This window comes from Hakea prostrata, chromosome 3 (assembly GCF_041222555.1).
Source record: "Hakea prostrata isolate BN-2017 chromosome 3, UWA_Hpros_2, whole genome shotgun sequence".
NCBI classification, from domain to species: domain Eukaryota; kingdom Viridiplantae; phylum Streptophyta; class Magnoliopsida; order Proteales; family Proteaceae; genus Hakea; species Hakea prostrata.
In genome coordinates, this window is record NC_142602.1 from 25,692,248 (window position 1) to 25,719,075 (window position 26,828).

Consider the following 26,828-nt stretch of genomic DNA (forward strand, 5'->3'; position numbering starts at 1 on the left):
CTGTTATTAGGGAGAACCTATTTGGTTTTATTCCAAGATGACCTATGATGGAGGCTTAATGCAGGTTTGTAGCCTAGATGAACATATAATTTTTGAAGGTTGCTTGGATTGACATTTTGGGAGTGATTGTAGTGTATATGAAAGTGTCTGGTGCTTATGGAGTTCAGGATAGGAATGAGGAGCGTTCCTTAATTCTAGACTTTATGTTAGCTTATAATCTTTTGGTTGTGGACACTTTCTTTGTAACTTAGAGTGGGCATTGTGCCAGCCAAATAGACTTCTTCCTAACAAGGAAGGCATACAATTTGGTGTAGGGGTGACTAGGGTGAATGAATATTAGGATCTCTATATCAACCCAAACAGAAAAGAAGAGGAAAATGTTATATTAACATAGCTACAAGGAGAGAAAGAAAGAGTAGAGACTTCAATTAGGTGAGCTGCACCATGAATGATGAAGGCAGTGTTGATAAGAGACAAGGGCATTACCCAGAGATGGAATGAGTATATCTCTGACCTACTAAATGGAGATATGTTGTAAAGAAATGATCAAGACAGTAAAGTTAGTTGATAAAAATCCACAGACACACCATAGCTTTGTAAAAAAGTATAGTGTGGTGGAAATTCAAAAAGCCTTTGGAAAGACGAAAGTAGGCAAGATGGATGAGATTCCAACAAAAGTCATTGAGCTTACGGGGTATATTGACTAACGAGTCTATTTAACTAGATTATGAGCACAATGTAAATGCTTGATGAATGTAGGAGAAATTTTGGTGGTCCCAATCTGTAAAAAATATAGGTGATATCCAAATTTGCAATAACTATAGAAGCATAAGACGAATGAAACAAACTATGAAACTTCGGGAGAAGACTAAGGAACACCTTTTGAGAAAAGAGGCTCAAATCTTAGTAAACCAATTTGGCTTTATGACAAGCAGATCATGATAGAATTAACCTATTTATTGAAAAGGCTCATGGAATATATTTTTCCCTCACTTAATGGCTCATGGAAAGTTATAAAGATCGCACGGAGGATCTTTGTTTGGTCTTAATTGACCTCGAAAAAAATCCTATAATCAAGTCCCTAGAGAGCTTGACTTGTGTCAATGAAATGAGGAAGCATCACCTTCAGCCTAGAAGCCAGTATTTTAGAAACCACCTTAACAGCAACACTAATCAAGCTTATAGGTTGGAACTTATCAATCGATTCCGATTGAGCAACTTTTGGTATTAGAGATCTGAGTCAAATTGCTGCCTTCAAGTAGTTTACCTTTACAAAAAAAATTAAGTAACAAACTCACAATGTTCTGGACTGCTAGTAGCTTCCTAGAAGTGTTGAAAGAACAAGGGAGGGTAGCCATCATAACCTGGGGACTTCAGAGGATTCATTTGAAAGAGGGACTGCTTTATTTCATCCGCCGAAGGACTAGCTTCAAGAACATTATTATCCTCCACTGAAAAAATACAGTCAACATGTTGAAGAATCTCCTATATAGCCTCATGATTCACACCTTCAGTTTTGAAAATCTCCTCATAAAATTAAAAGACCTCGTCATATATCTCTGGTCTCTAAATCTTCCAACTGCCATTTTGAAGTTGCAGCTTTTTAATTCTATTGTGTTGACGCCAAATGATTGTGCTAGCATGAAAAAATTTAGTGTTTAGGTCACATTGCTCCAACCATGTGATCCTAGACTTTTGCCTCCATAACTCTTCTTCAAAACTCATGTATTCGATAATCAATTTCATCACTTCCTTACTTCTTTCTTTCTTTTATTGTTATAGAATTTGGTCTATCTTGCAATTCTGACTGTAGTTTGGATTATCTAGTTTGAACTAGACCAACAACCTCCTTATTCTACAATTGTATGCCCTCAACACATCCCAACATTTTTGTTTGCAGCATGGAAGCATCCTTTTCAATTCTTGGCTTAGCCCAACTATCATTCACAAACATATAAAAACCGTCATGTTGAAGCCACATGGAATGAAAGCAAAATCTTCTATGACCACGGGACAAAGTTCCACCAGTGTTGATTATAATTAAGGAGTGATTAGAAGCTATAGCAAAGGAAACAAGAACAAAGGCTTTAGGGAACTCCAATCTCCAATTAATATTGCAAAAACCCTGTCCAGCTTTTGTTTTATATCTTTAGAACTAGTACGGTGATTGTTTCATGTAAATAAAGGGCCCTAAGAATCAATTTCCACAAAATCACATGCATCTACCAACTCTTGTAATCTCCTTGTGTCTCTATAACCTAGTCTTGTACCTCCCAACTTCTCAGCCCATGTCAAAACTGAGTTAAAATTGCCCCCACACAACCAATTTTCATCCCTGCTTCTACCAAGATTTGCTAATGCATCCCACAATGCTTGTTTATGATTCCTCCTAGGATCTCCATATACACCTACGAAGTAAAATGGTTTTCTTCTACTAGGTTCAACATCTCAATCAATAAAATTCTTTGTTGTTTGCAGGATATGAACAATGGTGTCTCTCTTCCACATTACTACCAGAACCCTAGATAATCCCATTGACTCCACAGAGTAAGAATGATGGAATTTTAGTGATCTACAAATTGCCTTCATTCTGGCCTTCTTTACTCTTTGTTTCGATAAGAAAATGAAGTCCAAAGGATTTTTTTTTGGAGAGGGATTTTAGAGTTTGAATTGATAGGGGGCCTCTCAAACCCCTACAGTTTCAGCACAAGAGTTTCATTGCTTCTCGAGCATCCATTACGAGGTTCTCCTCTAAAAGATATTCTTGTAACAGAGCCAAGGTATTTTTCACACTTCTTTTCTACCTTTTTTTTTTTTTTTTTTTTTGTCTATTTTTAACATGGAGAAGTTCCACAATTGACTTCTTTTTCTTTTCATTTCTTCTCATCGCCTGTCCTTTATCCTTTTCACTATCTTTTTGGTTGCCCAGTGATGGTAAGGAATTTCGGATAGTGCAAGGGATTGCATGTATCATCTAAATAGGGGAAACCATTAAAGTTTGGGATGGGCTCATTTGGTTATGAAGAAAGGGGTTCTGGGCCTTGTAAAATTTTACTCATTTGTTTGGCCCATTTGTTAACCAAGATTTCCAATGGAAAAGGTATTCAATGTAGAGGGTAACATGGAAATATCAGAAATAGTTTGGTAACTCGGATTAGGTTTGGCGGTTTATGCTGGGTTCAAAAACGGAACATTGGTCTGGGAATGTGACATGTGGTTATGGAAGGATACAAAAGTTCAAAACGTCGCCTGAGAGATTCGAACTCTCGCGGGGAAACCCCATGTACTTAGCAGGCACACGCCTTAACCACTCGGCCAAAGCGACGTTGATGAACAATTGAATAAAAAATAAAAATACAACATTAGGTTATACATTTTAAAAGAGATTTCCCATCGAAGGCCCCATTATGCGCAAACGTGCATACCCATTGGAGCTGTTCATCAGTTTACCGCACGCAGGCGGCGTATGATTATCCCTCTACCAAGCAGAGGACAGAAACCCCAAATTCGAGCTTCCCGCCCCTTGCTGCCTTGCAACCAGATAATATAGCGAACGGGAAAGCAAAACCGATTCTCATTCTGATGATCCCGATGAACCAGGTCTGAACTCAGTCGTTCATGGTTCTGAGCCTAGCCAAGGCCACAATTTACAGTCTGTAAAACCGTCGGACAAAGGAAGCTTGAATTATAGAGCAATGGAAGCAGTGGTCATCGATGCCGGGTCAAAGCTTCTCAAGGCAGGGTTCGCCGTTCCTGACCAAGCGCCTACAATGGTAATTATGTTCCTCTTTTCTTCCTGGAATTACTGATTATGACTGCCTGCGTACAAGGAAAACCTAGAAAATCCATGGAAGAATTAAAAATAAAAAATAAAAAAAAATTGCGGTTATTTTTGACAGTAGTATCTGGTTTCAGTTAGGTAAGGTGGTGCGTACGTCATTTTCTTTCAAAGAAGGATGGCTCCCTCTTAGCATGGTTTTAGTACAGAAAAAAACTCGTTCTTCTTACAAGTTAAGTCGATTCACTTTACAGGATGTGAACTGAGCGCTACATAGTTGGAACTTGAGCTATTTGAACATGCTTGACTTGTTCCCTTAAACATGGTGAACATTTTGCACAGTAGGGTGTATGTGTTTTATGTGTAAACGTGTACAACGACAAGAGAACATTGACAAAGATGATAGTTGTATGTTGCCTACGTTGCTACTTTTTTTTTGGTTGTTGAGGATGGGTGAATGGCTATGTTGTTGCTTGGCTTTTGATAAATTTAAATTCAGTAATGCCAAGTAGATGACTCTACTCCTTCATGTAAGTTTTTTTTTTTTTTTTTTTGGTTGGGGTGGGGGAGGGAGGGATGAAGAGAGTCCACGTTGCTACTCAAACCTTAGTCAATTCAAATGTTGATGATCTAGCTGACTCTACCTTTTATCTATGTGGAGTTTCGTTTGGTAATTAATGGCTTCTAAGACGTGAGATGTTCGAACCTGTAATGATTTCTAGCTCATTCTAATAACTCAATTCTCCAATCCCTGAGAGTCTTCTAGGTTCCATCCTCACTATAAAGGGTTGTTCCCATGCTTGTCTGTAAAAACTGGTGCATAAAACTAGTGCATAAAACTAGCTCCTTTCAGCAGAGCCATAATCTTTTGTTTAAGCAAGATAACGAAGAATGGAATTGGAGTGGTTCAGTTATTTTTCAACTTTTATCTCCCTCACAGTTCACTGCCTTAGTTCTTTACAAATGCTCATTTTTGTCAATTTCACCACACTTGTATGGTCTTCCTTTCTGAACATGTAAATAGCCAATGTGCATGAGCCCTCCCTCCCAATTAGTGGGCCTGGGAGCTTCTTAGGATAATCCGTGGGAACTTGAAAATATATTTTTCCTGTGGTTAGAACTGGCTAGTCTTTCTGCTTTCTCTTGCTTGTCTCCCTCTTATGCTGCTAAACCTGCTAAGGATATTAGTTTTTTTCCCCCACCCCTGCCTAAATGTTATGTTTGTAGTTTTTTGCAGTTTACTTGACCCTTCATGGGTCATTTCATACTATATGGGTTCTCTAATGTCTAAAAGTTAATTTAAGCTTCTCCTTTTGTAGCTTAGCTTCTGACTTTGATCAGTCTGCCTGAGATTATTGTTCATGGTACTGCATTTGGCTACTGCTCCCACTGTGGCTTCTTGACCTTACTTGGCTTTTTTGCTCCCATAGAACTTACTGACATTTGTACATCATCAACCAATGTTTTGCCTGTTGTCTGTTATAGGCTTATAGCTCGATAGTAATATAAGCATCTCTAAAATATTGTAACATTTAAATATTAAGATAATTATAAATCAAAAATCAAAATGCATTAAACCTAGTCCATACATTACACCCTGCCTGATTATTGTCTTCCACCAGAAAGATTGTCATTTAGTTGTTGTATACATCCCTTTCTTCATAGCCTCAATTGCAACTATCTTTCTCATTAATTTGTGAGTTCTATTTATTAAGTTATTTTCTTCTCTCTGACACTTATTTGTAAATATAATATCTTTTTAACTCTCCTTAAATATATTATCAGATTATCCCTAGTCAGATGAAACGCATGCCTGAGGATGGAGCCATGCTTGACAGTTCAGTATCTGAGGCGATTATTATTAATCCAGTTGTGAGGGGATTTATTAAGGACTGGGAGGCTATGGAAGACCTGTTGCACCATATTCTGTACGCTGGCCTTGAGTGGGAAGTTGGAAATGAAGGACAGATATTGTTTACTGAACCACTTTCTACCCCTAAGGTAGAAAACTCTTGCTTTCTTTTTTTCGAATTATTTTAATTATGTAGCTTATCTTACATGAGTTTAGTTAAGTGTTTTTTCCCTGTTTATTTTGATTTTGATAGATTATGACGTTTACTGAGAGAATGATCTAAAAACAGGATAGTTCACAAAATTACAATGAAGAGGATTTCTGAGTTAGGTAGAGGCATCCATATATTTGAAGGTCCTAGCACTCACCAAGGGACTAAAAGCAACTGCAAGAGAAACTAAGGCTCAGAAATCTAATAATGCCTAGACTAAACTTAGAGGGACTTCTCAGTTATATTGCAGGGAAAATCAGTTTTGTTAACTAAAGTTGACACATGCATCTGGATTGGAATTGTTTCCATTCTGGAGTTCTGAATCACTGGCCAATTGCATGGAGATTTTTGGCTCAGGAAAAGTGATTAAACTCTGAAGTTGCAAATATTATTTGAATGCTTTTTAATTTCATCATTTTTTTTGTATGTTTTGTTAATTTCTAAAATTCTGGCTGCTTTTAAATGAGCTTAAGTTCTTCTGTAATTTTCACTTGTCTAAATTCTTTATTGGTTAAAAACTGTTCTCACCAGGCAGTCAGAGAACAATTGGTGCAAATGATGTTTGAAACTTTTAACGTCTCAGGCTTTTATGCTTCTGAACAAGCGGTACTGTCGCTATATGCAGTAGGACGCATATCAGGCTGCACTGTTGATATTGGACATGGGAAAATAGGTAAGTGATTCCCAATATACATATTTGTGCTGTTAATTTTTCAGGTGAATGGATATTGGTATTGACTGGGGATGGTTCTTCAGATTTTTTTGGTGTAGACTAACTGTTTTTTAATTTTGAGTTTTCTGTGAGCATACTTTAGTGTGCGTTTATTCCTTTTCTAGATCCCTCTCTTTTAAGTTGCTACATACCAAGGGCTGTGAATTCTACTGCAGATGCCTTGGCTCGGAAGGTTCTGACTTGTGTGTGAGATGGAATGGCCACAATCCGCTCTATGGGAGCATCAAGACATTCTGCCAAAGAGATTAGTGTGCATGAGGCCTTACGAGTTTCTATTGGAAAAAGAAAAAAAGAAAAAAATAAGATTATTTATTCTGAAGAAAGGGGCTTTGGAGGAGTACCTTTAATGTACATCTGATTGTTTTGGCTTTTTCTTTGGTGGATAATGATTACTTATAATTGAATTTTGCATATCTCATTTCTTTATTTTTCCTTTTGTCTACAATTCTCATTCTATCTCAAAAAGTTGCAGCTTGTCAAATATCATCATGGTTCTTAATCTCAGGCTAAACTTGCTGTTCTGACTGAGAAATCTAGTTTTTGATGGACATTGAGATGAAACCTTGAGTTGATACAGAACCATTTTAACCATATTTCGCACATATTGGAAGTTTTGAGCAATTTTGACTGTTAACAACCAAATTTTGACCATTTTCAGTGGTTTTGATCAGTTTTGACCTGCTCAATGACATGTTGAGCGCCCCCCCCCAAAAAAAAAAAAAAAAAAAAAAAAAAAAAAAAAAGAAAGAAAAAGAGAGCCAGTTTTCAGTCAAAACCTGAAGTCTTAGTTTTATATGAGGTAGAAAACCGCCTAGAAATCCCTTGAATGCAATACATTATCTCGTGGCATTGGAGATCCTCTTGGTTTAATCCTTGAGTGGATCCAGTAGTCTTATAGAGGAGCTTTAATGCAAGGGTCTATCTCAAACTGGAGTAATCAACGGGAGATCAATCGCAGTCAGGATCAATACAAAGATGAAAACAAAATTAAATAACTGGACCTTGTTGTTTCCCTTCTTTCACTTTTACATATAAAAGAAAAACATAGCAAAGGATAAGAAGGATGGACAGAAGAAAGGGGATAGGGGTTGGGCTATCTCAGCCTAGGGTTTCTCACTCACAGCTATTTCAGCTGTTGAACATGGATTTCACTCCATAAATGAGGCTACTAGGCCACAAATCTATTTCTCCAAAAGTCTAATCTTCTATTGCAATAAAAGAACCTATTTATAGCTTGACTTAGCTTTACAATAAATTGAAACTTTATAAACTGAAAATATAAACGATTAACCTAGTAACTAGTGACAATGGAATCTTTCGGAAGACAGAGACTAACTAGAATTGGAAACCACAAGGCTTTATAATTCACCACATGCATGAATAACTATGATAGAAACCAAACTAAGCTTCAGAATCTCCCCAAAATAAAATCTTCATAGTCTTGGGATCCTAAAATCTTCTAGGAGAATTCTTACTTAAGTAAAAATGGGGCCTGACATAGTCACAGTTCATGTGACAGTGACTGAGTGACATGAATAGTGTTTTGGTCTTTTTTGTTCTCATGCATGCTTCTATTTGGAGTATGCTGCATTATGTGATGCTCCATTGAACCAACAAAAATTTTGCCTCATGATTAGACTAGGCTGCCTCTCACAGCATTCGCATCCCTGCCACCCTGATTTTGGAGCTTGCTTGTATGGGTAGTAGGTATGGGCTTTCGATCTACATCAAACTTATCTAAAATCTGGTAAACATGACCTGAACCGCTGTTGTGTATTTATATCTAACTTGGATCAGCTGATCCAAACGGTTCCAGGTTGGTACTCCCCAGGGACACTCTGGAGCATGCTAATCTTTAATCCTCAAGGGTCCCACTTCTTTTTCACATTAGTGACTTCGTAAAACCATTGTATTGGGATTTGGGACATGTTAAATATTGTATGCCCTACTGTTACTGCCTGATTATAATCCACACATTTTGAGCTGAGTTGGTGCTTTTGTTTCTTATCTGGTGTCTTGTTATGTTTCTTCAGTTAGTCTGCAGCCTTGTCTTGAAGCCTTTGTTAAAGAATTTGTATATGCATAGACTTAGAAGTTTATCTCTATTGGATGATCTGATAGTTTTATGCACATGATTTCTGTAACATTTTACCAGATATTGCACCAGTCTCTGAAGGTGCAGTTCAGCACATTGCCTCGAAAAGATTTGAGATTGGAGGTATTGATTTGACAAACTTACTTGCTCAGGAACTCCGTAAATCCAATCCACATGTGAATCTTAGCTTGTCTGATGTTGAGAATATAAAAGAGCAGTTTGCATGCTGTGCTGAAGATGAAGATGCTTATGAGGGCACTGGAAAATCATGTCAGAAAGAGCAACATACTCTTCCGGATGGACAGGTTTGAGAATATTAGAAACTTATATCTCTGGGCATTGAACATACTACAATAAAATTTTGGGTAAATGACAGTTATCTCCCCTTGTAGTTGGGTTAATGACACTTAGATCACTTTGTGATATGATAATAACACTTCTGCCCCATCGGCAGTTAGAAACATGAAAATAAGTGCCCCACCATGAAAGTTCCCTGTAAAGTGGAACAAAAAATCGATTTTACCCTTGACAGTGTTAAAAGACTTAGCAACCCCCCCCCCCCCAAATATTTTTGTTGTGAATACGATGAAGTAAAACCTCCTTCACCCTTCTTTTTTCAACAGAATGTTGGATTAAACACCGTGTCTCTCTGTTTTCTAGTTTCGGAAAAAAGAAAAGAAAAAGAGTGAATGTGGTGTGAGGATCTAGTTGATTGTTTACAACAACGATAAGTCTTAATGCAACTAAATGAAGTCAGCTACACGGATCTTTGCCTTCCAATCAGCTCATTTTAGGCCATACTAGATACAAGGCTTAAACCATGCATATCCTTTCTTTCCACTTTTCCTATGGTTTTCTTAGGTATGCCCCTAGCTCTTCCAGTTTCTTCGATTTGGATTAAATCTAATTGATTGTTTGTTTAGTTTATTTGTACAAATTTCAGTTCGTCTGTGATCTGTCTCTGATTTTCCATAATAGCCTGATAAATAATCCCTGGTGACGCTCCTTAAATTTCAGTAGAATCTTAGGCTTAAGAACTTTGTAGAGAGACAATGAAGAACCCTAAAAATAGGTGTTGATAACGTATTCAAACAGACTTCAACTGTTTGCTTCAATTCTGGTACTACTTTACTGTGTTGGCATACCTTCAGATTCTTAAAAATGAATAAACCTGCTATAGTTTTCTGTTTCCAAGAGGTGATTTTTGTTTGATCCTGATTATTTCCCCCCTTCCTGAAACATTGCCAGTATGATTGGTTTGAAAGTGGTCAGGTCCATCATATGATCATTGCTAGTTGGAACCATAAATTGTGGGCTGCCTTATGGACCAATAGGTTGATTTTTTTTTTCTTGTTTTTTTTTTCTGATGAGGATGGGGTAAACTGTCTATCAACAATATCTTTCTCTTGATTTTTCTTTCTGGGTGAACTCTTCCTTGACAAATTTCCCCAGGGGCTAGTGTGCAGTTTCCAACACTTTCTCCCAGTGACTAATGTGCAGTTTCCCACACTTCTTTAATAGTTATGATTTTTCTTGAACTAATAGGCATCCCATTCCATGAACAGTAAATCATGTTTAGTTTTTAGATTTGAATTTGAAAGCTGCTTGACCTGACATGATCATACCCCATGTCTTTGTGGTTTGGTACACTGGTCCTCATGTCAACCACCCACATTTTGCTGCTTCTCCAATCTGTTATTCCTCAGGGTATCAACAGTCAAATAGATTTGGTTCTTTAGAGAAATATCCCTGATTTGCAAATTACAACTCATTCTTTTGGCAGCAGAATCAACTTGTTAGCTATGGGTGACGCCATTTGTTAGAAGAGTTGCCATTCTGATGGTCAACTGGCTCTATGTGCTACATGTGGGCATTTAATTGTCTGATGTTCAATTGTCTTTTTCTAGTTTGAATTATCTGAGACGCTCCTGTGATAGCATTATCTTTTGAAAATATTATGCTAGGTGATAACAATTGCAAGAGAGAGGTACACTGTTGGCGAGGCTTTGTTCCAACCACTGATATTGGGTTTAGAGGAGCATGGGATTGTTGAGCAGCTTGTGCGTTGCATCTCAAGTGTGTCATCTGATAATCACCGCCAGCTGATGGAAACTACTGTCCTATGTGGGGGCACCTCATCTATGCCTGGTATGTTTAAACCTGTGACTTTTGCGTTTGTGTGTGAAAAGAACTGGGTTTGAGATATTAGTATTGTAGAAATGTCACCTACGTCTTTGGTACGTTCAAATATTTCACCCCAACCCCAAGAGGTTGGCTCAGTTGGCGAAGACCAAGACCTCATAAGTAAGAGGTCAAGAGCTCAAATCTCCTTGGGCTGGGGCTTTGCCCCTATATAAAAGTTACCCCCCCTCCCCTATATATACAAGCTACAGTTCCCAAAAATGAAAAGCAAAATATAAATACACACATATATACATTTCACCCTTCTCCAGGGAGACTTACCTGCAGTGGGAGATGTGAGGACATCTCATGCATACACTTCCACCTGGCAGCATTGTTTCCGTACTTTGATGATTGTCTGGAGATAAACTGCCAAAGAGAAGGGTTCTAACATCAGAGTGCAGGTCTGAACTGGGGAATCTGGGGCATGTGGTTCTGGAGGTGCAGCCTGCAGTAGTTTCTGGAAATGGTTACTGATTTTATTGAAGAGTCTTTCATGGTTTTAGGCTTCTTGCTGGAGTTATTTTCTAGGTAATTGGAATTCCTAGTTTTGCCACTTCCTAGTGGGTGTAAAAAATGTCATATAATGCAACTTGTGACAATAAGAGATATGGTGAAGTTGTAAGCCTGAACAGACCAAATCCTATATTCTGGTGGTTATATTTATGGTGCAATGATGTAGCTGTGCTGCTTTTGTGCCACGTTTGCACATTTATTTGTCTGAAATTGGATCTGGCACCAAATGAAGTCGTGTCACAGAATTGTACCATCACAATATTGTCACAGTATTCCTAAAAGCAATATACTTCATAACTCAATATTTTGAAAGGAGTACCGTCTTGAATATAGGAGCTGCTGACTCCAGGTTATTGGGTTTTCTTCCTCAGGTTTTGAAGAGCGGTTCCAGAAAGAAGCTAACCTGTCGTCCTCAGCCATCCGCCCTTCATTGGTGAAAGTAAACTCTTTGTAACTTACTGGAAAATGCTAATTTTATTTGATCATGTTGGGATATTCTGCTGCATTACCTGTAGAGGGGGTTCTGCTTAACTAGTGGGATCCAAGTGATGTGTAACAGCTATGCTTGTATGTGCCACTCCAGTAACCCTTGAGTGATGAACTAGGTTTTCTTTGGAGCAGTTAAGGACTTATATGGTCTCTGCCCAGCCTAGGAAGTACTGAAATCTTGGTGTCAGGACATAGATCATTCCCTGGAACATCTCCTGCCATAAATATCCTGTAGCCTTAGGCTGGCCAGGCTTTTACTTTGGGCTATCAGGACATATTTTGCATGTGTCTATTTTCTCTGTCTGACATCAACCTTTCTTTACCTGCAGCCTCCTGAATATATGCCAGAGAACTTGTCAAAGAATTCAGCATGGATGGGAGGTGCCATTCTTGCCAAAGTTGTCTTCCCTCAAAACCAGCATGTCACTAAGGCAGACTATGATGAGACTGGACCATCAATCGTTCACAGAAAATGCTTCTAAAAATTGTTAGCTTAAAGTTCAGTTTGGAAAAGCTTTAGCTGTAACTTTTGTGTCATTGATCTGAGTGTTGTAGACTATTCCTGTTATTACTGCTCAAGGGGAGTTCTTTGTACATCAGTTACAATATAGTGTGTGATGTAAGGAAAACTAGACAAGCACCCTCTCTTCAAGCAAAATGATCTGTCGCTATTTATGCAGGGCCGTTTTGTTGCTCTCATTGTTGTGATGCCCTCTTACACTTGCTTGTATAACCTTCTCTTATAACTATTGCAGCCAGGGATGATCCAACTATTGTAAACCAGTAGAGTTGTAAATTTCTAATGGTATTACACTAACTTGCTGTTTGGGAAATTAATGAGGTCAATTACAAACCATGGTCCAAACCAATGGTTTAATCTTGGCTGGAATGAAATGATATTTTTGTGATTGTTGCTTTTGCAGTTCGCAGGCACTTCTCTTTCTGACTTCAGGGTGGAACTCTTGTGGTGACATTTATCATAGCTAGATCATTTCTGAACACGCTGAGGATGAGTCATGCTCTCTCACTTCAAATGTGAAAACTCTTGCACGCAGAACCATCTTTTTTTACATATACTTAAAATGGACCTCCTGTAGACCTAATGACATTTAGCTCTGCCAGGTCACACGCTGACAAGGTTAAGGATTTGTCTCTTTACCAGGTAAGGAGTGTAACTGTTATTATCCAGGTAAGAGGTGGTTTAAATTTTATTTGATGAAATAACTGTCATTTACTTTTTTTTTTTTTTTTTTGGTATTTATTCTTCAAAGAAGGAAAACTGAATAAGGGTACCTGGCAGAGAAATTTTTCCTGTAACTTGTTCGATTTTCTGATGAAAGAGATGACGGCTGGTGTTTTGAAGCCAGTGACACTTTCTTGGCACAACACGGAAAAGAAAAAGAAAAACAAGAGAAAGACAAAAGCTCTATCCATGCAATTTGGTGGAGGTTTTTCTTTGGTTGAGGGGGGTTTTTTTTTTTTGGGGGGTAATCGGGGAGCCATTTTTATGTGCTACATAATTCATGGCGTTGTCAGCTCTTCTCTCCCAATCGGGTTTGGCTGTTCTGTTGTGTTCTTTAAACTGGCTGTGCAAATCAGAAGTCACTGATACTCTAATAAGTTAATGTTCATTGTAAGTGGAAGGAAAAAACTTTAAGAGATTCTACAGAGAAGGAAGTAAGAAAGAAAGGTGAAAAAAAAAAATCTTCAGAGAATAAAGAATCAGAAAAGGATAACTAGAATGAGAATTGCGTTAATTGCAAGTTTGCAACCTTCTTCCTTTGATATCATTGAATCTGAGGTTTCCTTCTTTACTGTTTACGGGTAGTAATTTCAATTGGGTTGTTTGACTGAGACCGAAGACTTCGATTATTAGTATTGATATGCACTAATCAGGTTGGAGACGTCTAAGCGCAACCTAGTTGTGTCATGCATGAGGTCCTGGTAAATTTCTTATGTAAGCTTATTGACAATGATTTGCAAATCAACCAAGTTGTCAAGGTTAATGACAGAAGCTCAGGGGCGGACCCACTAAGGGGCCGAGGGGGGCCATGGCCCCCCCCCCGGATTTTTAAATATTTTTAATAACTCCCTTCTTATTTCACTTTTTGTATTAATTTTCTTCATTTTTTTCAGTGTTTTTCTCTTCTCACATGTGAAATGTCACTATTTGGCCCCCCCTCAATTTTGAGAATAATTTTGAAAGGTAAAATAATGGGTATAATTGTCATCCCTAGTTAAAAACTAACTCCTCAATCCCTATTTATTCTCCCCTCTCTTCTCTCTCACATCTTTTTTTCCTATTTATTCTCTTCTCTTTCTATAATGGTGGGTTAAAGAAATTTTTTGAAAAAAAAAATCTTATTAGAAATTCAAAATGCCATTCCTAATTAGAAACTAACTCCTCCTCAATCCCTATTTATTCTCTCATTTCTTCTCTTTTCTTTCTATTTATTCTCTTCCGTTTATTTTTTCCTATTTATTCTTCTTCAACTTTCTATAAGCGCGGCTTAAGGAAAATTTGGGGAAAAAATCTTCTTCACAATATATTGTTTATATATATATATATATATATATATATATATTTTTTTTTTTTTTTCTTTATTAGATTTTGTATTTTTGTTTCTTTATTTCTTTTGTTATTTTTGCTATTTGATTATATATTGTATCTCTTACCTAAAAAAAATAGTTTGCATTTGACTTTTTAGGGTTGAAAGTCTTTTTTTTTTTTTTTTTTACTTTAATTTACCTATATATTGTTGAAAAAAAAAATTATTATCAATAATTTACCTATTTTTGTCAAATATGTGTGGGCCTCACAAAATATGTGGGCATATTCTTTAATATAATAAAATAATTCATAGGTGGCACCAAGGTGGGCTTATAAAGGCCCACACTATATGTGGCGAAAAGCATTTGTTCTTCCCCAATCTAGACTTTCGTTCTTCGGCCCCCCCCAATATTCAATCCTGGGTCCGCCCGTGCAGAAGCTAGCCACTATTATATAACAACAATAAGTTTATCAGACTGTTTTGAAGTAATATGTTGTACAATTTTATTAGTTGAGCTTGTGTTCAGCACGAGATCTTGCTGACTAGTTCAAATTTTGTTGTTTGTCATGGTGACCTGTGTAATAACAAAGGAGATCGACATTGATAAAATCTGGAAGGGAATCATTGTGTCAGTGTTACATAATTGGATGATCTATGGAGTGGAATTATGCCCTGTAGCCGCACACCCTAATAACAGTAGTAGAGTTGATACTCTGATAAAATTAGGGGACTATTCAAGGAACTACATTAATAATTGAATAAATAATAAATAAGACATTGGTATTTTCCTTTTATAAATGACTCATTAGTTGGAATTTTTGGGTAACCCATTAGTTGGAATTTCTACCTTACTCTATGTGTTAAAGCATTGTTAAGTTTCATAATCAGGTTGAAATGCCGTTGAATAAGACTATTATTAGTAGTATTATTTGGGAACTAGTAGCTTGTTCATATAGGGGGGTTGGGGTTGGGGAGGTCATAATTATTTTGTATACAAGGGGCTTCACCATTGGTTCCAGTAGGTTGAAATTCTTGACTTGTAAAATTACTACTATTATAATTATTTTAGGTTATCTAGTCTGTTCTTTTATTAAATGTAATTTCTTTTTGTCTTTTTGGTAAGATGACACTTGACATAAGGTTCTTCCTAGAAATCCAAAGCAAACAACTTATAACATAGGTTGTGATGGTGTGACTACAAAAAGAGATTCTAAGTACCCAAGATTCCTACAAGGGTACAATTGTAACCTTGAGAAGTTAAGGATGTGATGATAACAGTCTTGGATAATAGTTCTGAAGTTCTTTTGCTGTCGAAGAACTTAGGTGTGTGTTACAGTTCGTGCTCCTTTGTTCTTAAAGAATTAAATGGTGAGAAAAGTGGTCAAAAAAGGGTTTTACAAAACATATAACAAATGTCTTATCAGGCGAACAAAAACTTAATAAAATAGTGCCAAGGATGCAAGTCTCTCAGGACCACTCTCACCCCTATACTTGCTTGCAAATGTCATTGCCGTGCTCTCCAGCACCATGCCCTTTGCTCAAAACTAAAATTTTCATATATTGCGTGTTTAATTGGAAATATTTCAAAAATGAGGTTTATCAAATGTTGATTCCCAAACAAAGAATGATCTTTTAGCACAAGAACATTTAAAATAGTCTTACACAAGTCTAATCTCCTAAAATGAAAGTATTACAAAATACATAATAAGATGATGGTCTCCTAGAGAACAAACTCATTGTTGTTTTCTGGCCCGATGGTACTTTATTGTCTCCTCCTACGATGCATAGTGAGCTTTTTCTTTTTAAGTTGTTTATTTATAATATATTTTTTATTCATTAAAAAAATTGGGTTTTCTATTCAGTGTACTAACTGCTGTATATATAATTAATAAAAATCAATTTTACCAAAGAAGAAAAAACGAAAAAAAAAAAATCAAAAGTAAGAAAAAGAAAGTGACGTAGAGAAACAGAAAAAGAATTGCGTGGGATAAGTGGTAGCCATTAATCCTTGTTGGCCACGGAATCCAATGGACAACTAGTTTTAGTGGTCCATAACTAAACACTGCGTGGCAATCTATGATGCGAAAGAGAGAAGAAGCCATTAAAGAAACTCAGAAGTTGGAAGCATCAAGGCGGCAAGATGGATGCCTTCATGTGTCTCTCCATCTTAGATTGGAGATTGTGGGGTCATTCTTTTATTAAAATCATTCTTGTATGACTTGAATTGCAGAGGTGGATTCTCCAAACAATTTTGGAGAACCTCAACTATATTTTCGAAAGTAACATATAATAATAAAATTATATATGTAGAAGCGTTTATGTAAATAGGAAAGCAACACTTGTGTTCTACCATCACCAGTGCTTTTCATGGATTTTCCTTTTCTCGCTTCACACAAAACCCACCTCCCCAAGTGTGGTAACAAATATATATATGCATGTGTGGGAAAGCAACAGCGATGTCCTACATCTTCATGATTATGTTGGGTTAGAAAGAAAAACTATGAGAGGAATAAGGCATTCTCATAATCTCATCCCTGTTTTATATTTTAAATTTTCTTTTCTCTTGTATCTGATGTAGGAGATGAAAAATCTGTATCAAGGAATGTACCTTTCTGTGTTCAAACATAGAAGAAGGTGGATAATGCAGAAATCTCACGTTAATGATGTGAAACACTTGCATCTGATGTGTTTCTATGCACTACAAGAAAAAGTAGAATTAGTGACATTAGTTTCATGACTAAGAAGGCAAACCCATGAAGAAAGAGAACCCAAGAAGGATGCCAAATTCCCTCTATTCTACTTCTTGGTGATCATCAGGGTGTATTTAGTAAGCTCAGCATTTTGTAAAATAAAAAAATAAAATAGAAGATAGAACTTCTCCAGATGAACCATGGGCACTACTTAGGAAGGAAAGAATTAGTGGACAGATCAGGTGTCAAGAACTTCATGAATCTATAGACTTTGTAGTTTATACCTAATTTATAAGATTCCCCATTAAGATTCTTCTATCTAATTATCTATTGGTATCCTTTTGCTGCATTTTTCCATGTCTCCCTCCCTTGGTGCAGGATACCTTAAAATGGGTTTTTCTGATTGTGTTGGATTTGGCAGTTAGTTATATTCCACATAGATCTTGCTTTCCCATAGATCTTGCTTTCCCCAATCTGCAAGGGAAGACATGTAGTGGACTGCAACACTATTAACCCATTAATCGTTGACCTGAGACACTAATAAATATATGTCTCTAGCTAGATCTCTATATATATTTGATCCAAGTTCTCAGCTGCTGAGTGGAAGGTGTGGAACATTCTATATAGAATAAAGAGCAGCTGTGGTCCAATATTGGTAGTTAGAGAGAAGCAAATCATAAGTATGTTTACTTAGGTTTTCAAATGGTATGAATGGACATGTAAGAACTAGATTAAAGGTGATGGAGTTATCAACTTTCTGTGATTATGACCCATTTGAAAGAGTCAGCTAGTGCATGAAAATTGACGCCCTAGAAAATTAAAATTTGTTTAGTATAATAATTAAGGCTATCCATAATGTCTAGCATGTAGCAAGACTTCAATTAAATAATACTAATTAACTAAATGGGACCAATAGGTGGGGCCTTCTATGGTTTATTCCTTTGTAAACCTACTCTCATAATATTATATACTTGTAGTGGACGGTCATATATTTATATACGTGGCTGATGGCTCATCCTACATATAGTTAAGGGTGGGCAAAAATGATATTTCACACCCTTTTCCTCACTCAAGTGATAGCCAAAGCAGCAGCATTATATGTACACAGCAGTGCATAAAAAATACTCCTTAAAATATATATATATATAAATAAGTCAGTATCATTAGTTAGCTGTTAGGGTGGTTTTTATCTTTTATTTCTGGAGAAGAATCTCTGAAGACAGCATAGCCCTAATGATCATAGTAAGATGAGTGATAGAATGTTTAAGGAGGTTTCATTTTTCATGGGATATAGGACAGTCATTTCACATATATCTTTGTTTGGGAGCAAGGATCATGCTATCTTTCTAAATTATCGATTGTTTTTCTTTTATACACATATCAGAGTTTAAAAAATTGTTTAATACTTAATATATTATTTTATTCTAAAAATGTCGTTTCAGACATATATATGTTTTTACTTGTGACGTGTCGAGTGCCAAGTGTGCTTGCTGAAGATCCAAACTCTTTTGAAACCAAAGTTTAGGCCTCCAAGGAGTGAGTGAGTTTGGATCTCTATCGTCGTAAATAGAAGATTGCAGTGTCTTCACAACTATCCACTAAACATTTAAGAGAAGAACTCATCTTCAAGCACTGACATGGTAAATCGGAGACTTTTCTCCTAAATATATGATAGATGAATATAAAGATACTATTATCCTCTACTCTTGTGTAAACCTTCACTCCCTTCATCTCTTGAGGGGTGGGAATCTGAATTTTGGAACCAATTTTAGCCTTCTAAGGCCATTGAATTAATATCAAGCAACTTGTAAAATCTCATTTGGTGGCAACATCGGATTGGTTGATTTTAATTAAATACATCTACTAAGTACTAACTTCTCCAAAACTGATTACTTAAAATAGAGGTTAACTTCTTCAGAGGCCCACTTGTAAAAAAATGTTGTGTGCACTGCATTCGGGAAAGGTGACAGCTGAGGGAGGTTTTCTTGGGGATGCATGGATACAGATAAGGCGTGCTCAAAGTTGACCTGATCATTCTTTATATCCCTCTTTCCTTCTTTCCCTTCTCTGTCTTCCAAATCTCAAGTAGTACATTACTCGAGCCAGTTTGCTTTTGTTGCCACTTTGCAGAAAAGAATGGAAGTTTCCTTTCTTTCTGCACACAAACCACATTTCATTAGCCACTAAAATCAGGAAGGGGAAAAAAACCATTTGAGGGAGTGATAGAGAGAGGGAGAGATTATCAGTGGAAGATTTGAGAAATTTTAACTAAGCCCCAGGAGGAAAAGAGAGTTGAAAAGGTCTTTAGAAGAAGAGAAGAGATCTAGGAAATGATTGCAGGGGCCACTTCTTGTTTCCAGAATAGCTCACAAGGGCTGCAGATGTATGGCTTGACTGATCATAATGCCTCAGCTTCCATGGATACCAATTCTGGAGCTGAGACCCACTCAGGCGCCTTCTTATACAGTCTTTCTGTCCTTAAAGACAAGGTTCATCAGATGCAATCATTGGCCGGCGTTATTATATCACCTGCTTCTCATAATCAATCTGAATCAGAAGCCATCGCCATAGCCAGCATGGGAACACTCATTCAAGAAATCATGGTGACCGCATCTTCCATGATGTTCAACTGTCAACAGCTCTCGCTCGGCACTTCAGCGGTTACTAATCAAAGCAACCATGAAATGGATCATCATCATCAACAACGCTGTGTCAATAAGGTTCCCACGGGTGGATTGCCACAAAATAGCAGCACAACCCACGAAGCACAAACAGCTCATCAAATTGGAGAAGAAAGCGGAAGAGGTTTCTTCACAGCAGAAAATCTTGACTGGTACGCTGATAACTATCACAACAATAGTAGTAGCAGTAATACTGGTCATGCTAATCATGGTAATAATACTACTACTACTACTACTAATAACAATAATCACCACCATAGTACCATTAGCACCACCACTGCCACCACCAAGCCCGACCACGACCACCACCACCACCAATAACAAAAGCAAAAACAACAAAAACATGAGTGAGAGTAATCTAGAGAGGGAATTGCCAAATTGGGATGGTGAAATAATAGAGTTGGATGCAGCTGATTTATTGGCTAAATACACGCATTATTGCCAAGTTTGTGGCAAGGGATTCAAGAGGGATGCAAATCTTAGGATGCATATGAGAGCACATGGAGATAAGTATAAATCCAGTGCAGCTCTAAGCAATCCTTTGAAGAACAGTGGTGATGGAGAGGGTGGTAAAGGGTTTTCTTCAGTAAGGTTGGCTAGGAAATATTCATGTCCACAAGAAGGTTGCAGATGGAACAGAAACCATGCCAAATTCCAACCTTTGAAATCCATGATATGTGTGAAGAACCACTACAAGAGGAGCCATTGTCCCAAGATGTATGTCTGTAACCGATGTAATCAGAAGCAATTTTCGGTTTTATCGGATCTTCGAACTCATGAGAAACACTGTGGTGAACTCAAATGGCAGTGTTCATGTGGAACTACCTTCTCTAGGAAGGATAAGCTCATGGGTCATGTTGCTTTGTTCACTGGGCACTCTCCAGCTGGAAATTTTTGTACAAAATCTGAAAAGATTGATCACTATGCAGTGCAAATGCAGTGATGCGATCTTTGGCGAAGCTGATGTATTGGATCTTCAGAGCATATTGCCTCAAAGTTATATGTTAATTTGTTGCAGGGTCTTCCTATCTTTTCTTCTTCTTCTTCACCCCCCCCCACCCCCTTCCCACCCCCTTGTTTGTAAGTTTTGCTGTACATCCAATCAGATGTAATGAAAGGGAAACCCCCCCCCCCCTTGTTTGTAAGTTTTGCTGTACATCCAATCAGATGTAATGAAAGGGAAACAAAATATAAATTTCAGTTTTGTGCAGCTCCTTGCTGCATATATAATGCATTATTCTTAAATCCCTCCTTTCTGGCTCAAGTATATTTTTAATCTGGGTCCTCTTAACAGTAAGTGAGATTTTCCTTTTTGAAAACCAAATCCTCCAAATAAGGTGAGATAATGTTATCTTCTGTGCATCCAATAGTGATATGACCAGGTTGTTATCCTTTGTGCATCCAATTATGATATGAAACCATGAAAATGGAGCACATAACTTTTATAAGTGTCTTCTTTTTTCTGGCAATGGGAAGGTTTATTTCAAAGTGGGGGACAAGAGGAGTACAAGGCATCTTGATTATACACAGCCAAGAAACCAAGGATTAATAAGAATGGACCTAACAATCATCTGTTGGAAGAATCTACGCAAGTTGCATGATTGTATCTTCAGTTGCCTGAAAATTTTCTTATATAAATATAATTTCAACAATTTTATTTATTTATTGCAAACATCTATTATTTGTTTTTTTTTTTTTTGGTGAAGCATACTTGAATTATTAGAAAGTGGTCAGGCCCCTAGGGATAATACAACCTAACGAGTCTAAAAGGAGAGGCCATACCAAACAAGTTGAGATAGAGAAGGATGGATAATAGTCCTACGTTAAAGCCGCCTGTTTGGCTATTGTATCTACGGGAAAATTTGCTTCCCAATGAATATGGGAAAAACAAATCCCCACAAAAGCAACCATTTTGTCATGAACATCATTAAGGATGTGATACACCTTCCAGGGAATGGCCGTAGATATTGCTAACATATCCACTAGCTCTTGGTTGTCACATTCTATAAGCACATGTGCAAAGGACAAATTAGCACACCAATGGAGGGCTTTTCTAATGTTTAGAGCTTCGGCCACTCTGGAGTCCTAATAGCCACATCCTTCTCTGAATGCAAATATAAACCGACCTTGAGCATCACGAGCTATGCCGCCAAAACCTGAGAGATTTCTCTTTGTAAAGGATGAGCCATTGACATTTACCTTTATATAAGGGTGCCTTGGAGGTGGCCAATGTATATGGTAAGCTAGCGCTTGTCTCGGTTTTGAACTTTGTACACTTTCGACGATGAAAAATCTTCAGGATCTCTTGATGATAACTGCTACTTGCGCTAGCATGGGGAGTGCAAGATTATCAATCAACGTGGTGTAAAAGTGCCACAACTTCCAGAAAGTGATAATAATTCTCAAACTAAGTGCCTTGTGAGTGTATGCATGGGAGTATTGTTGTAGGAGTGTCCTCAGATGAGATTGGAGGCACAATGACCGGTTCATGTTGGGAGAGCTAACTCGCTCCACACTTTCAAGGTGAACTGGCACTGCAAAAAAATGTGCTCCATTGTACCATCCTGCTAACCACAAAACATGCATAAAGTCGACAGACTACATCCCCTAGTGATAAGAAGATTTGCAGTAGGTAGCTTCTGTAGTAATACTTTCCATGCAAAATGTAATAGTCTTGGTATTAACGGTAATTTCCATAGCATTTTCCAGTGTGTAGTGTATGCTTGTTCCGTACCTGTTACTTGCATTGACTCTTGTAGCTCATATGTGGATTTGACGGTGAATTCTCCTGATGTAGTCAGCCTCTATATTATTCAATCTTCCGTAGGTTGGGTCGGAAGTGGAATGTTCATGATAATTTGTGCCACCTCTGGCGGCCGCCATTTTTGTTCCATTAACCGATTCCACCTTCGAGAGATAGGATGGATAAAATCGGAGACCATTATTGGAGCTAAGGTAGCAAATGGAAAACATCCATTATCCATTCTTACATTTGGGATCCAAGGGTCCGTCCATGGATTAATTTTGTGTCCCCTGCCTACTTGTTTAAACATTCATTCCAAGATTAATAGCCTTACTTGAAGCAAAAGAAGGAAACTTGTGGTAGGGAAATATTTTCCATTCATTAGCCTACTCCATAGAGAAGAAGTTGGTTGTACCAATTCCCATGCCTTCCAAGACAGAAGAGATAGGTTTAGCTTATGCAAATTCTTGATGTTTAACCCTCCTTGAAGCTTTTGCAAACATATAGTAGCCTAATCCAACGTATGTATCTTTTGTTTTGACCCTGAGGACCATAAGAAATTTCGAGATGCTTGATCCATTATGCCAATCACTGAAGAGGGGAGTTTGAAGCATGACATATAATAGGTGGGCAGAGCAATGAAGGTAATAATTGGATTAACATTGCGCGGCCTGCCTCCGAGAGTAGTTGAGAGAGCCAATTTTGTAGCCTACTATTCACTCTTTGTAGCAAAGTGGAGCAGTGCTTCTTCTTGAGTTTGCCTCGGATTAACGGAATTCCAAGGTACACATCCATCTCCGAGGTGGGTGTAATATGGAAGGTGGTAAACAATTGCCTCTTAATTGAAGCAAAGTGCTGGGACTATAATGAGCTCGTGCCTTGGTCAGATTCAATTGTTGTCTTGATTCGTGGCAATAGTCTTTTATGATGTGATTAAAAACTGCACTGCTTCATGCTTGGTTGCTTGTTCAAATAGAATCAAGTCATCTACAAAGCCAAGATGCGAGAGTCGCTTACCTCCTCTGGAGAGCTGTATGCCTTTAATTCTTTTAGTTTGTAGGGCTTCTTCAAGATGCGATGTGAGTACTTCAGCACACAACGACACGAAAATATAGGAAGATAACGGGTCACCTTGCTGTAGTCCCCCGGGTTGGTTTGAAGAATGGGAGTGGTGAGCCGTTCAACAGTATGGAATATTGTAGTGATGTGATACAAAACATTATCCATTGAATCCATCTTGGTGGAAAGCCATATGCCTTGAGAGTGTGAGCAACAAATACCATTCAAGACAATTGTACGCCTTACTCATGTCTAGCTTAACAGCCATCAAGTCCTTCTTCCTCTTCTGTGTAAATGAACTTTGTGGAGAGCTCATGAGCAATAAGAACATTATCTTGTATGTGTCTGCCTTTGACAAATTTGTTTTGTTGGAAAGACACTAGATGCGGAAGAACTATCTTCAAACAATTTACCAAGAGCTTGGAGATTATCTTATAAGACATGTTGCACAGACTAATAAGCCGAAAATCTCCAACAGAGTTTGGTGTATCTACTTTAGGTACAAGCGTAATGTAGGTCTTATTCAACTGCGAAGTGAAAGTACCTTTTTGAGAAGAAAAAAGCATCCACCATGTCCTGCACATCTTGCTTAATTTCATTCCATGACTGTTGATAAAAGATTCCTAGGAATCCATCAAGTCTTGGCGCCTTCAGTCCATTAGCCTTGAAGACAGCTCGTTGAACTTCGTGTTCCGTGAAAGGCTATATTAACTGGGATTTTCTATCCTCCTTTAGATGATCCTTAATGACCATAAAGTATTCTTCATGATGAGTACCAAAAGAATAGATGTTCTTGAAATGTTGTGTGAACGCCAGGGCAATGTGTTGGTGATTCATCAAGTGAAGTCCATTATTAGATAGCGATTTGATTTGGTTTTTTGCCCTTCGCTTGATGGTTGAAAGATGAAAAAACTTAGTATTGTGATCCGCAAGATTCAACCAATTAATCCTCGACTTTTGGTGCCATTTGTCACAAATCTGATTTGTGACCCTCTTGAGAAGAGCCAACAGTCTACTTTTCTCAACATACCAATCTTTAGGTCTTTTTTCAAAAGGCACATTCGCATGATTGGATAAAGCTTTGCGAGTTTGCTTTTTCGTGATTTCCAGCTTTTAAACATAATTACTGTTCCCGTGAGATAAGGTGTGCTACAAAGAAAGAAGTTTTCCTACAAGCCGAAACCATGGCTAAGAAAACAACAAGCACTGCATGACTCTAGCTGTATTGAATCTAAGAATGAATCGATCAAGTGCTCCTTCTACAAGGTGATAATCATCGACAATAACTCCTTTTATTTGCCACATTTTTTTAGCAATATGACGAAGCTAAGTGACATTAATGGGAATTCCATCCGGGACCCATCCAACTATTGTATACTTCAGAGAATTTTTCAGAGATGTTAGCTTACCTGCTGAGATGGATATAGGCAGGAAAATTCAGCTTCTAAAGTCGGAAGATAAAGCATCAGCATTTGTGACCACTAGACGAGAAGACGAGGCTGTGGAGACAGAGGGATACATGGCCATAATTCTTAATTGCACTGCTAAGATACAGAGGGTTAAGAAACATCCAATTTTTTCAATCAAATAAACCAGAGGAAAATTTATAGAGTTCCTCACTAGATATAATATAGTCACTTTAAATCAAAACAATTAGAACATTGTCACTCTTCTTAAGACTAGATATATTCTACGGTATTGATTAAACCATAAAGAAATGGATCAATTTTATGAAACAAATAAGATTCAATTTTCACCAATGCTTTTTCTCTACTCGCATGAAGAGGAAATTTCTAACCTACATGATTGGATTATTGACATATGTCCAATATCAAAGTAAGATCTTAATTTTTTTAAAAGTAAATTAGCTAAAATAAAAGCTAACACTATTAATGAGAAAGATATCCACACTAATTTCATCAATTTAAGCTAGCCAGTTCTCATTAACGGAAAAATAAAAATAGATAAAAAAAAATAAATAAAAAATTCAAGAATTCATAAGCGTATGAACATTTATAGGAAAAATAAATATTTTAAAATACATATAATGTTGTAGCAAGATTTGGTTAGCTCACTATGCTATCAATCTAAACTATGAACTAGCACCCTAAAAAAATAAAAAATAAAAATACTTGATGGGATAATGAAGAACGCATATGAGAAAAAGACACTTTGCATGTAGACCCAAAATAACAGAGTATTAAATTTGTTGTTAGACTATTGTGGAGCTGCCCTAAGTGCATCGCAAGAATGACACTTGTAGCTGGAAGGATCACAAATGAAGGATGAGAAGATCCTTGTTCGAAAATATTCTTTTGTCCTAGTACATAACACTAGTGTGAGTGATCATTGTTGAGATAAAATTATTCAACTAGTGGTATAACACCCTTATTATAAGCCATTGGGACGGTTGTTGAGAAATCTACACGAATACTTGTAAGATTACTGTAATCACGAACTTTGACATAGCTGAAATGTACAAAAAGTACTTTCTTTAGGTGAGACTAGGGTTCAATGCTTTGTTTGCGACATACACAAGTTCACACCAAATTACGTGAGTGTGATCCTTAACCCCAAACATATATTATGTAGGTCCTAACTATATAAAAACCAAATAACCAGCTCATTTCTTCCCGATGTGGGATTAAAGTTCCTATCACAAAATTTATAAGATTAAACAACATAAATAAAATATATATTTATATTAAAATAATATACATAAGTTTTAAACATTTTCAATAAGTACCCTGATGGAGGCTTAGAGCAGGACCACCAATAGTTTAACCGAGCCTTCTAAGGTCCCCCAGACAAAGTTTAAAGTATTGATATCGAATATTGTATTGGTTAAATGATCTTAAAAGATATATCATTTTGTATTGAGTATTAGATTGTATCGGTACATTTTGGTGCAATCCATTAGATATCCTTTAAAAGAGACGTATAAATATGTATCATATAGTGATTGTATGATTGTATCCAATAAGGATACACATCGACTACTTTAAGCCGTGCTCTAGCCTCTAGGTCGTTCACAATGAAATCTAGTCACAGCGAACTGGTGTAATTGAATGAATAGCAAGCTCGCGATTGGCACTCCCTTGCCAATCATTTGATGAAATACCACGCACGCTAGCTCAAACCACTTTTTTGTACATGAAAAAACTCATGTCACCTTTTAACAATTGAAAAACCTTAAAAAGCAAGGCTTAAAAAAAAATCAGATCTAGATTTGATTTACCTCAGCAGAA

General features: G+C 37.2%; 2 protein-coding genes and 1 non-coding gene across 3 annotated transcripts; 2 read left to right on the forward strand and 1 right to left on the reverse strand.

Annotated features, from left to right (window-relative positions):
* Positions 1–3,243: 3,243 nt before the first annotated feature.
* TRNAS-GCU (transfer RNA serine (anticodon GCU)) lies at positions 3,244–3,325 on the reverse strand. Its single transcript has one exon. It is a non-coding gene; the product is annotated as a tRNA-Ser (tRNA).
* Positions 3,326–3,431: 106 nt separating this feature from the next.
* ARP7 (actin-related protein 7) lies at positions 3,432–13,063 on the forward strand. The gene is made up of 7 exons (XM_089150060.1): positions 3,432–3,773; positions 5,564–5,779; positions 6,373–6,514; positions 8,730–8,974; positions 10,634–10,817; positions 11,738–11,805; positions 12,185–13,063. The coding sequence occupies exons 1-7, from the start codon at positions 3,696–3,698 to the stop codon at positions 12,335–12,337; spliced, it is 1,086 nt and encodes a 361-aa protein (XP_089006186.1). The 5' UTR covers positions 3,432–3,695; the 3' UTR covers positions 12,338–13,063.
* A 6,095-nt stretch (positions 13,064–19,158) lies between these two features.
* LOC149021888 (protein SENSITIVE TO PROTON RHIZOTOXICITY 2-like) lies at positions 19,159–20,829 on the forward strand. Its single transcript, XM_089147208.1, has 2 exons — positions 19,159–20,037; positions 20,141–20,829. Exons 1-2 carry the CDS (start codon positions 19,428–19,430, stop codon positions 20,719–20,721), a joined length of 1,191 nt encoding a protein of 396 aa, XP_089003334.1. The 5' UTR covers positions 19,159–19,427; the 3' UTR covers positions 20,722–20,829.
* The last annotated feature ends 5,999 nt before the right edge of the window (positions 20,830–26,828 follow it).

Excerpts from the sequence above, each read along its gene's own strand:
- LOC149021888 (XM_089147208.1), top strand. The coding sequence starts at position 19,428 with ATGATTGCAGGGGCCACTTCTTGTTTCCAGAATAGCTCACAAGGGCTG. Across the intron at positions 20,038-20,140 it reads TAACAATAATCACCACCATA|AGAGGGAATTGCCAAATTGG; the intron begins GTACCATTAGCA and ends AGAGTAATCTAG.
- ARP7 (XM_089150060.1), top strand. The coding sequence starts at position 3,696 with ATGGAAGCAGTGGTCATCGATGCCGGGTCAAAGCTTCTCAAGGCAGGG. Across the intron at positions 5,780-6,372 it reads AACCACTTTCTACCCCTAAG|GCAGTCAGAGAACAATTGGT; the intron begins GTAGAAAACTCT and ends TGTTCTCACCAG. Across the intron at positions 8,975-10,633 it reads ATACTCTTCCGGATGGACAG|GTGATAACAATTGCAAGAGA; the intron begins GTTTGAGAATAT and ends ATATTATGCTAG.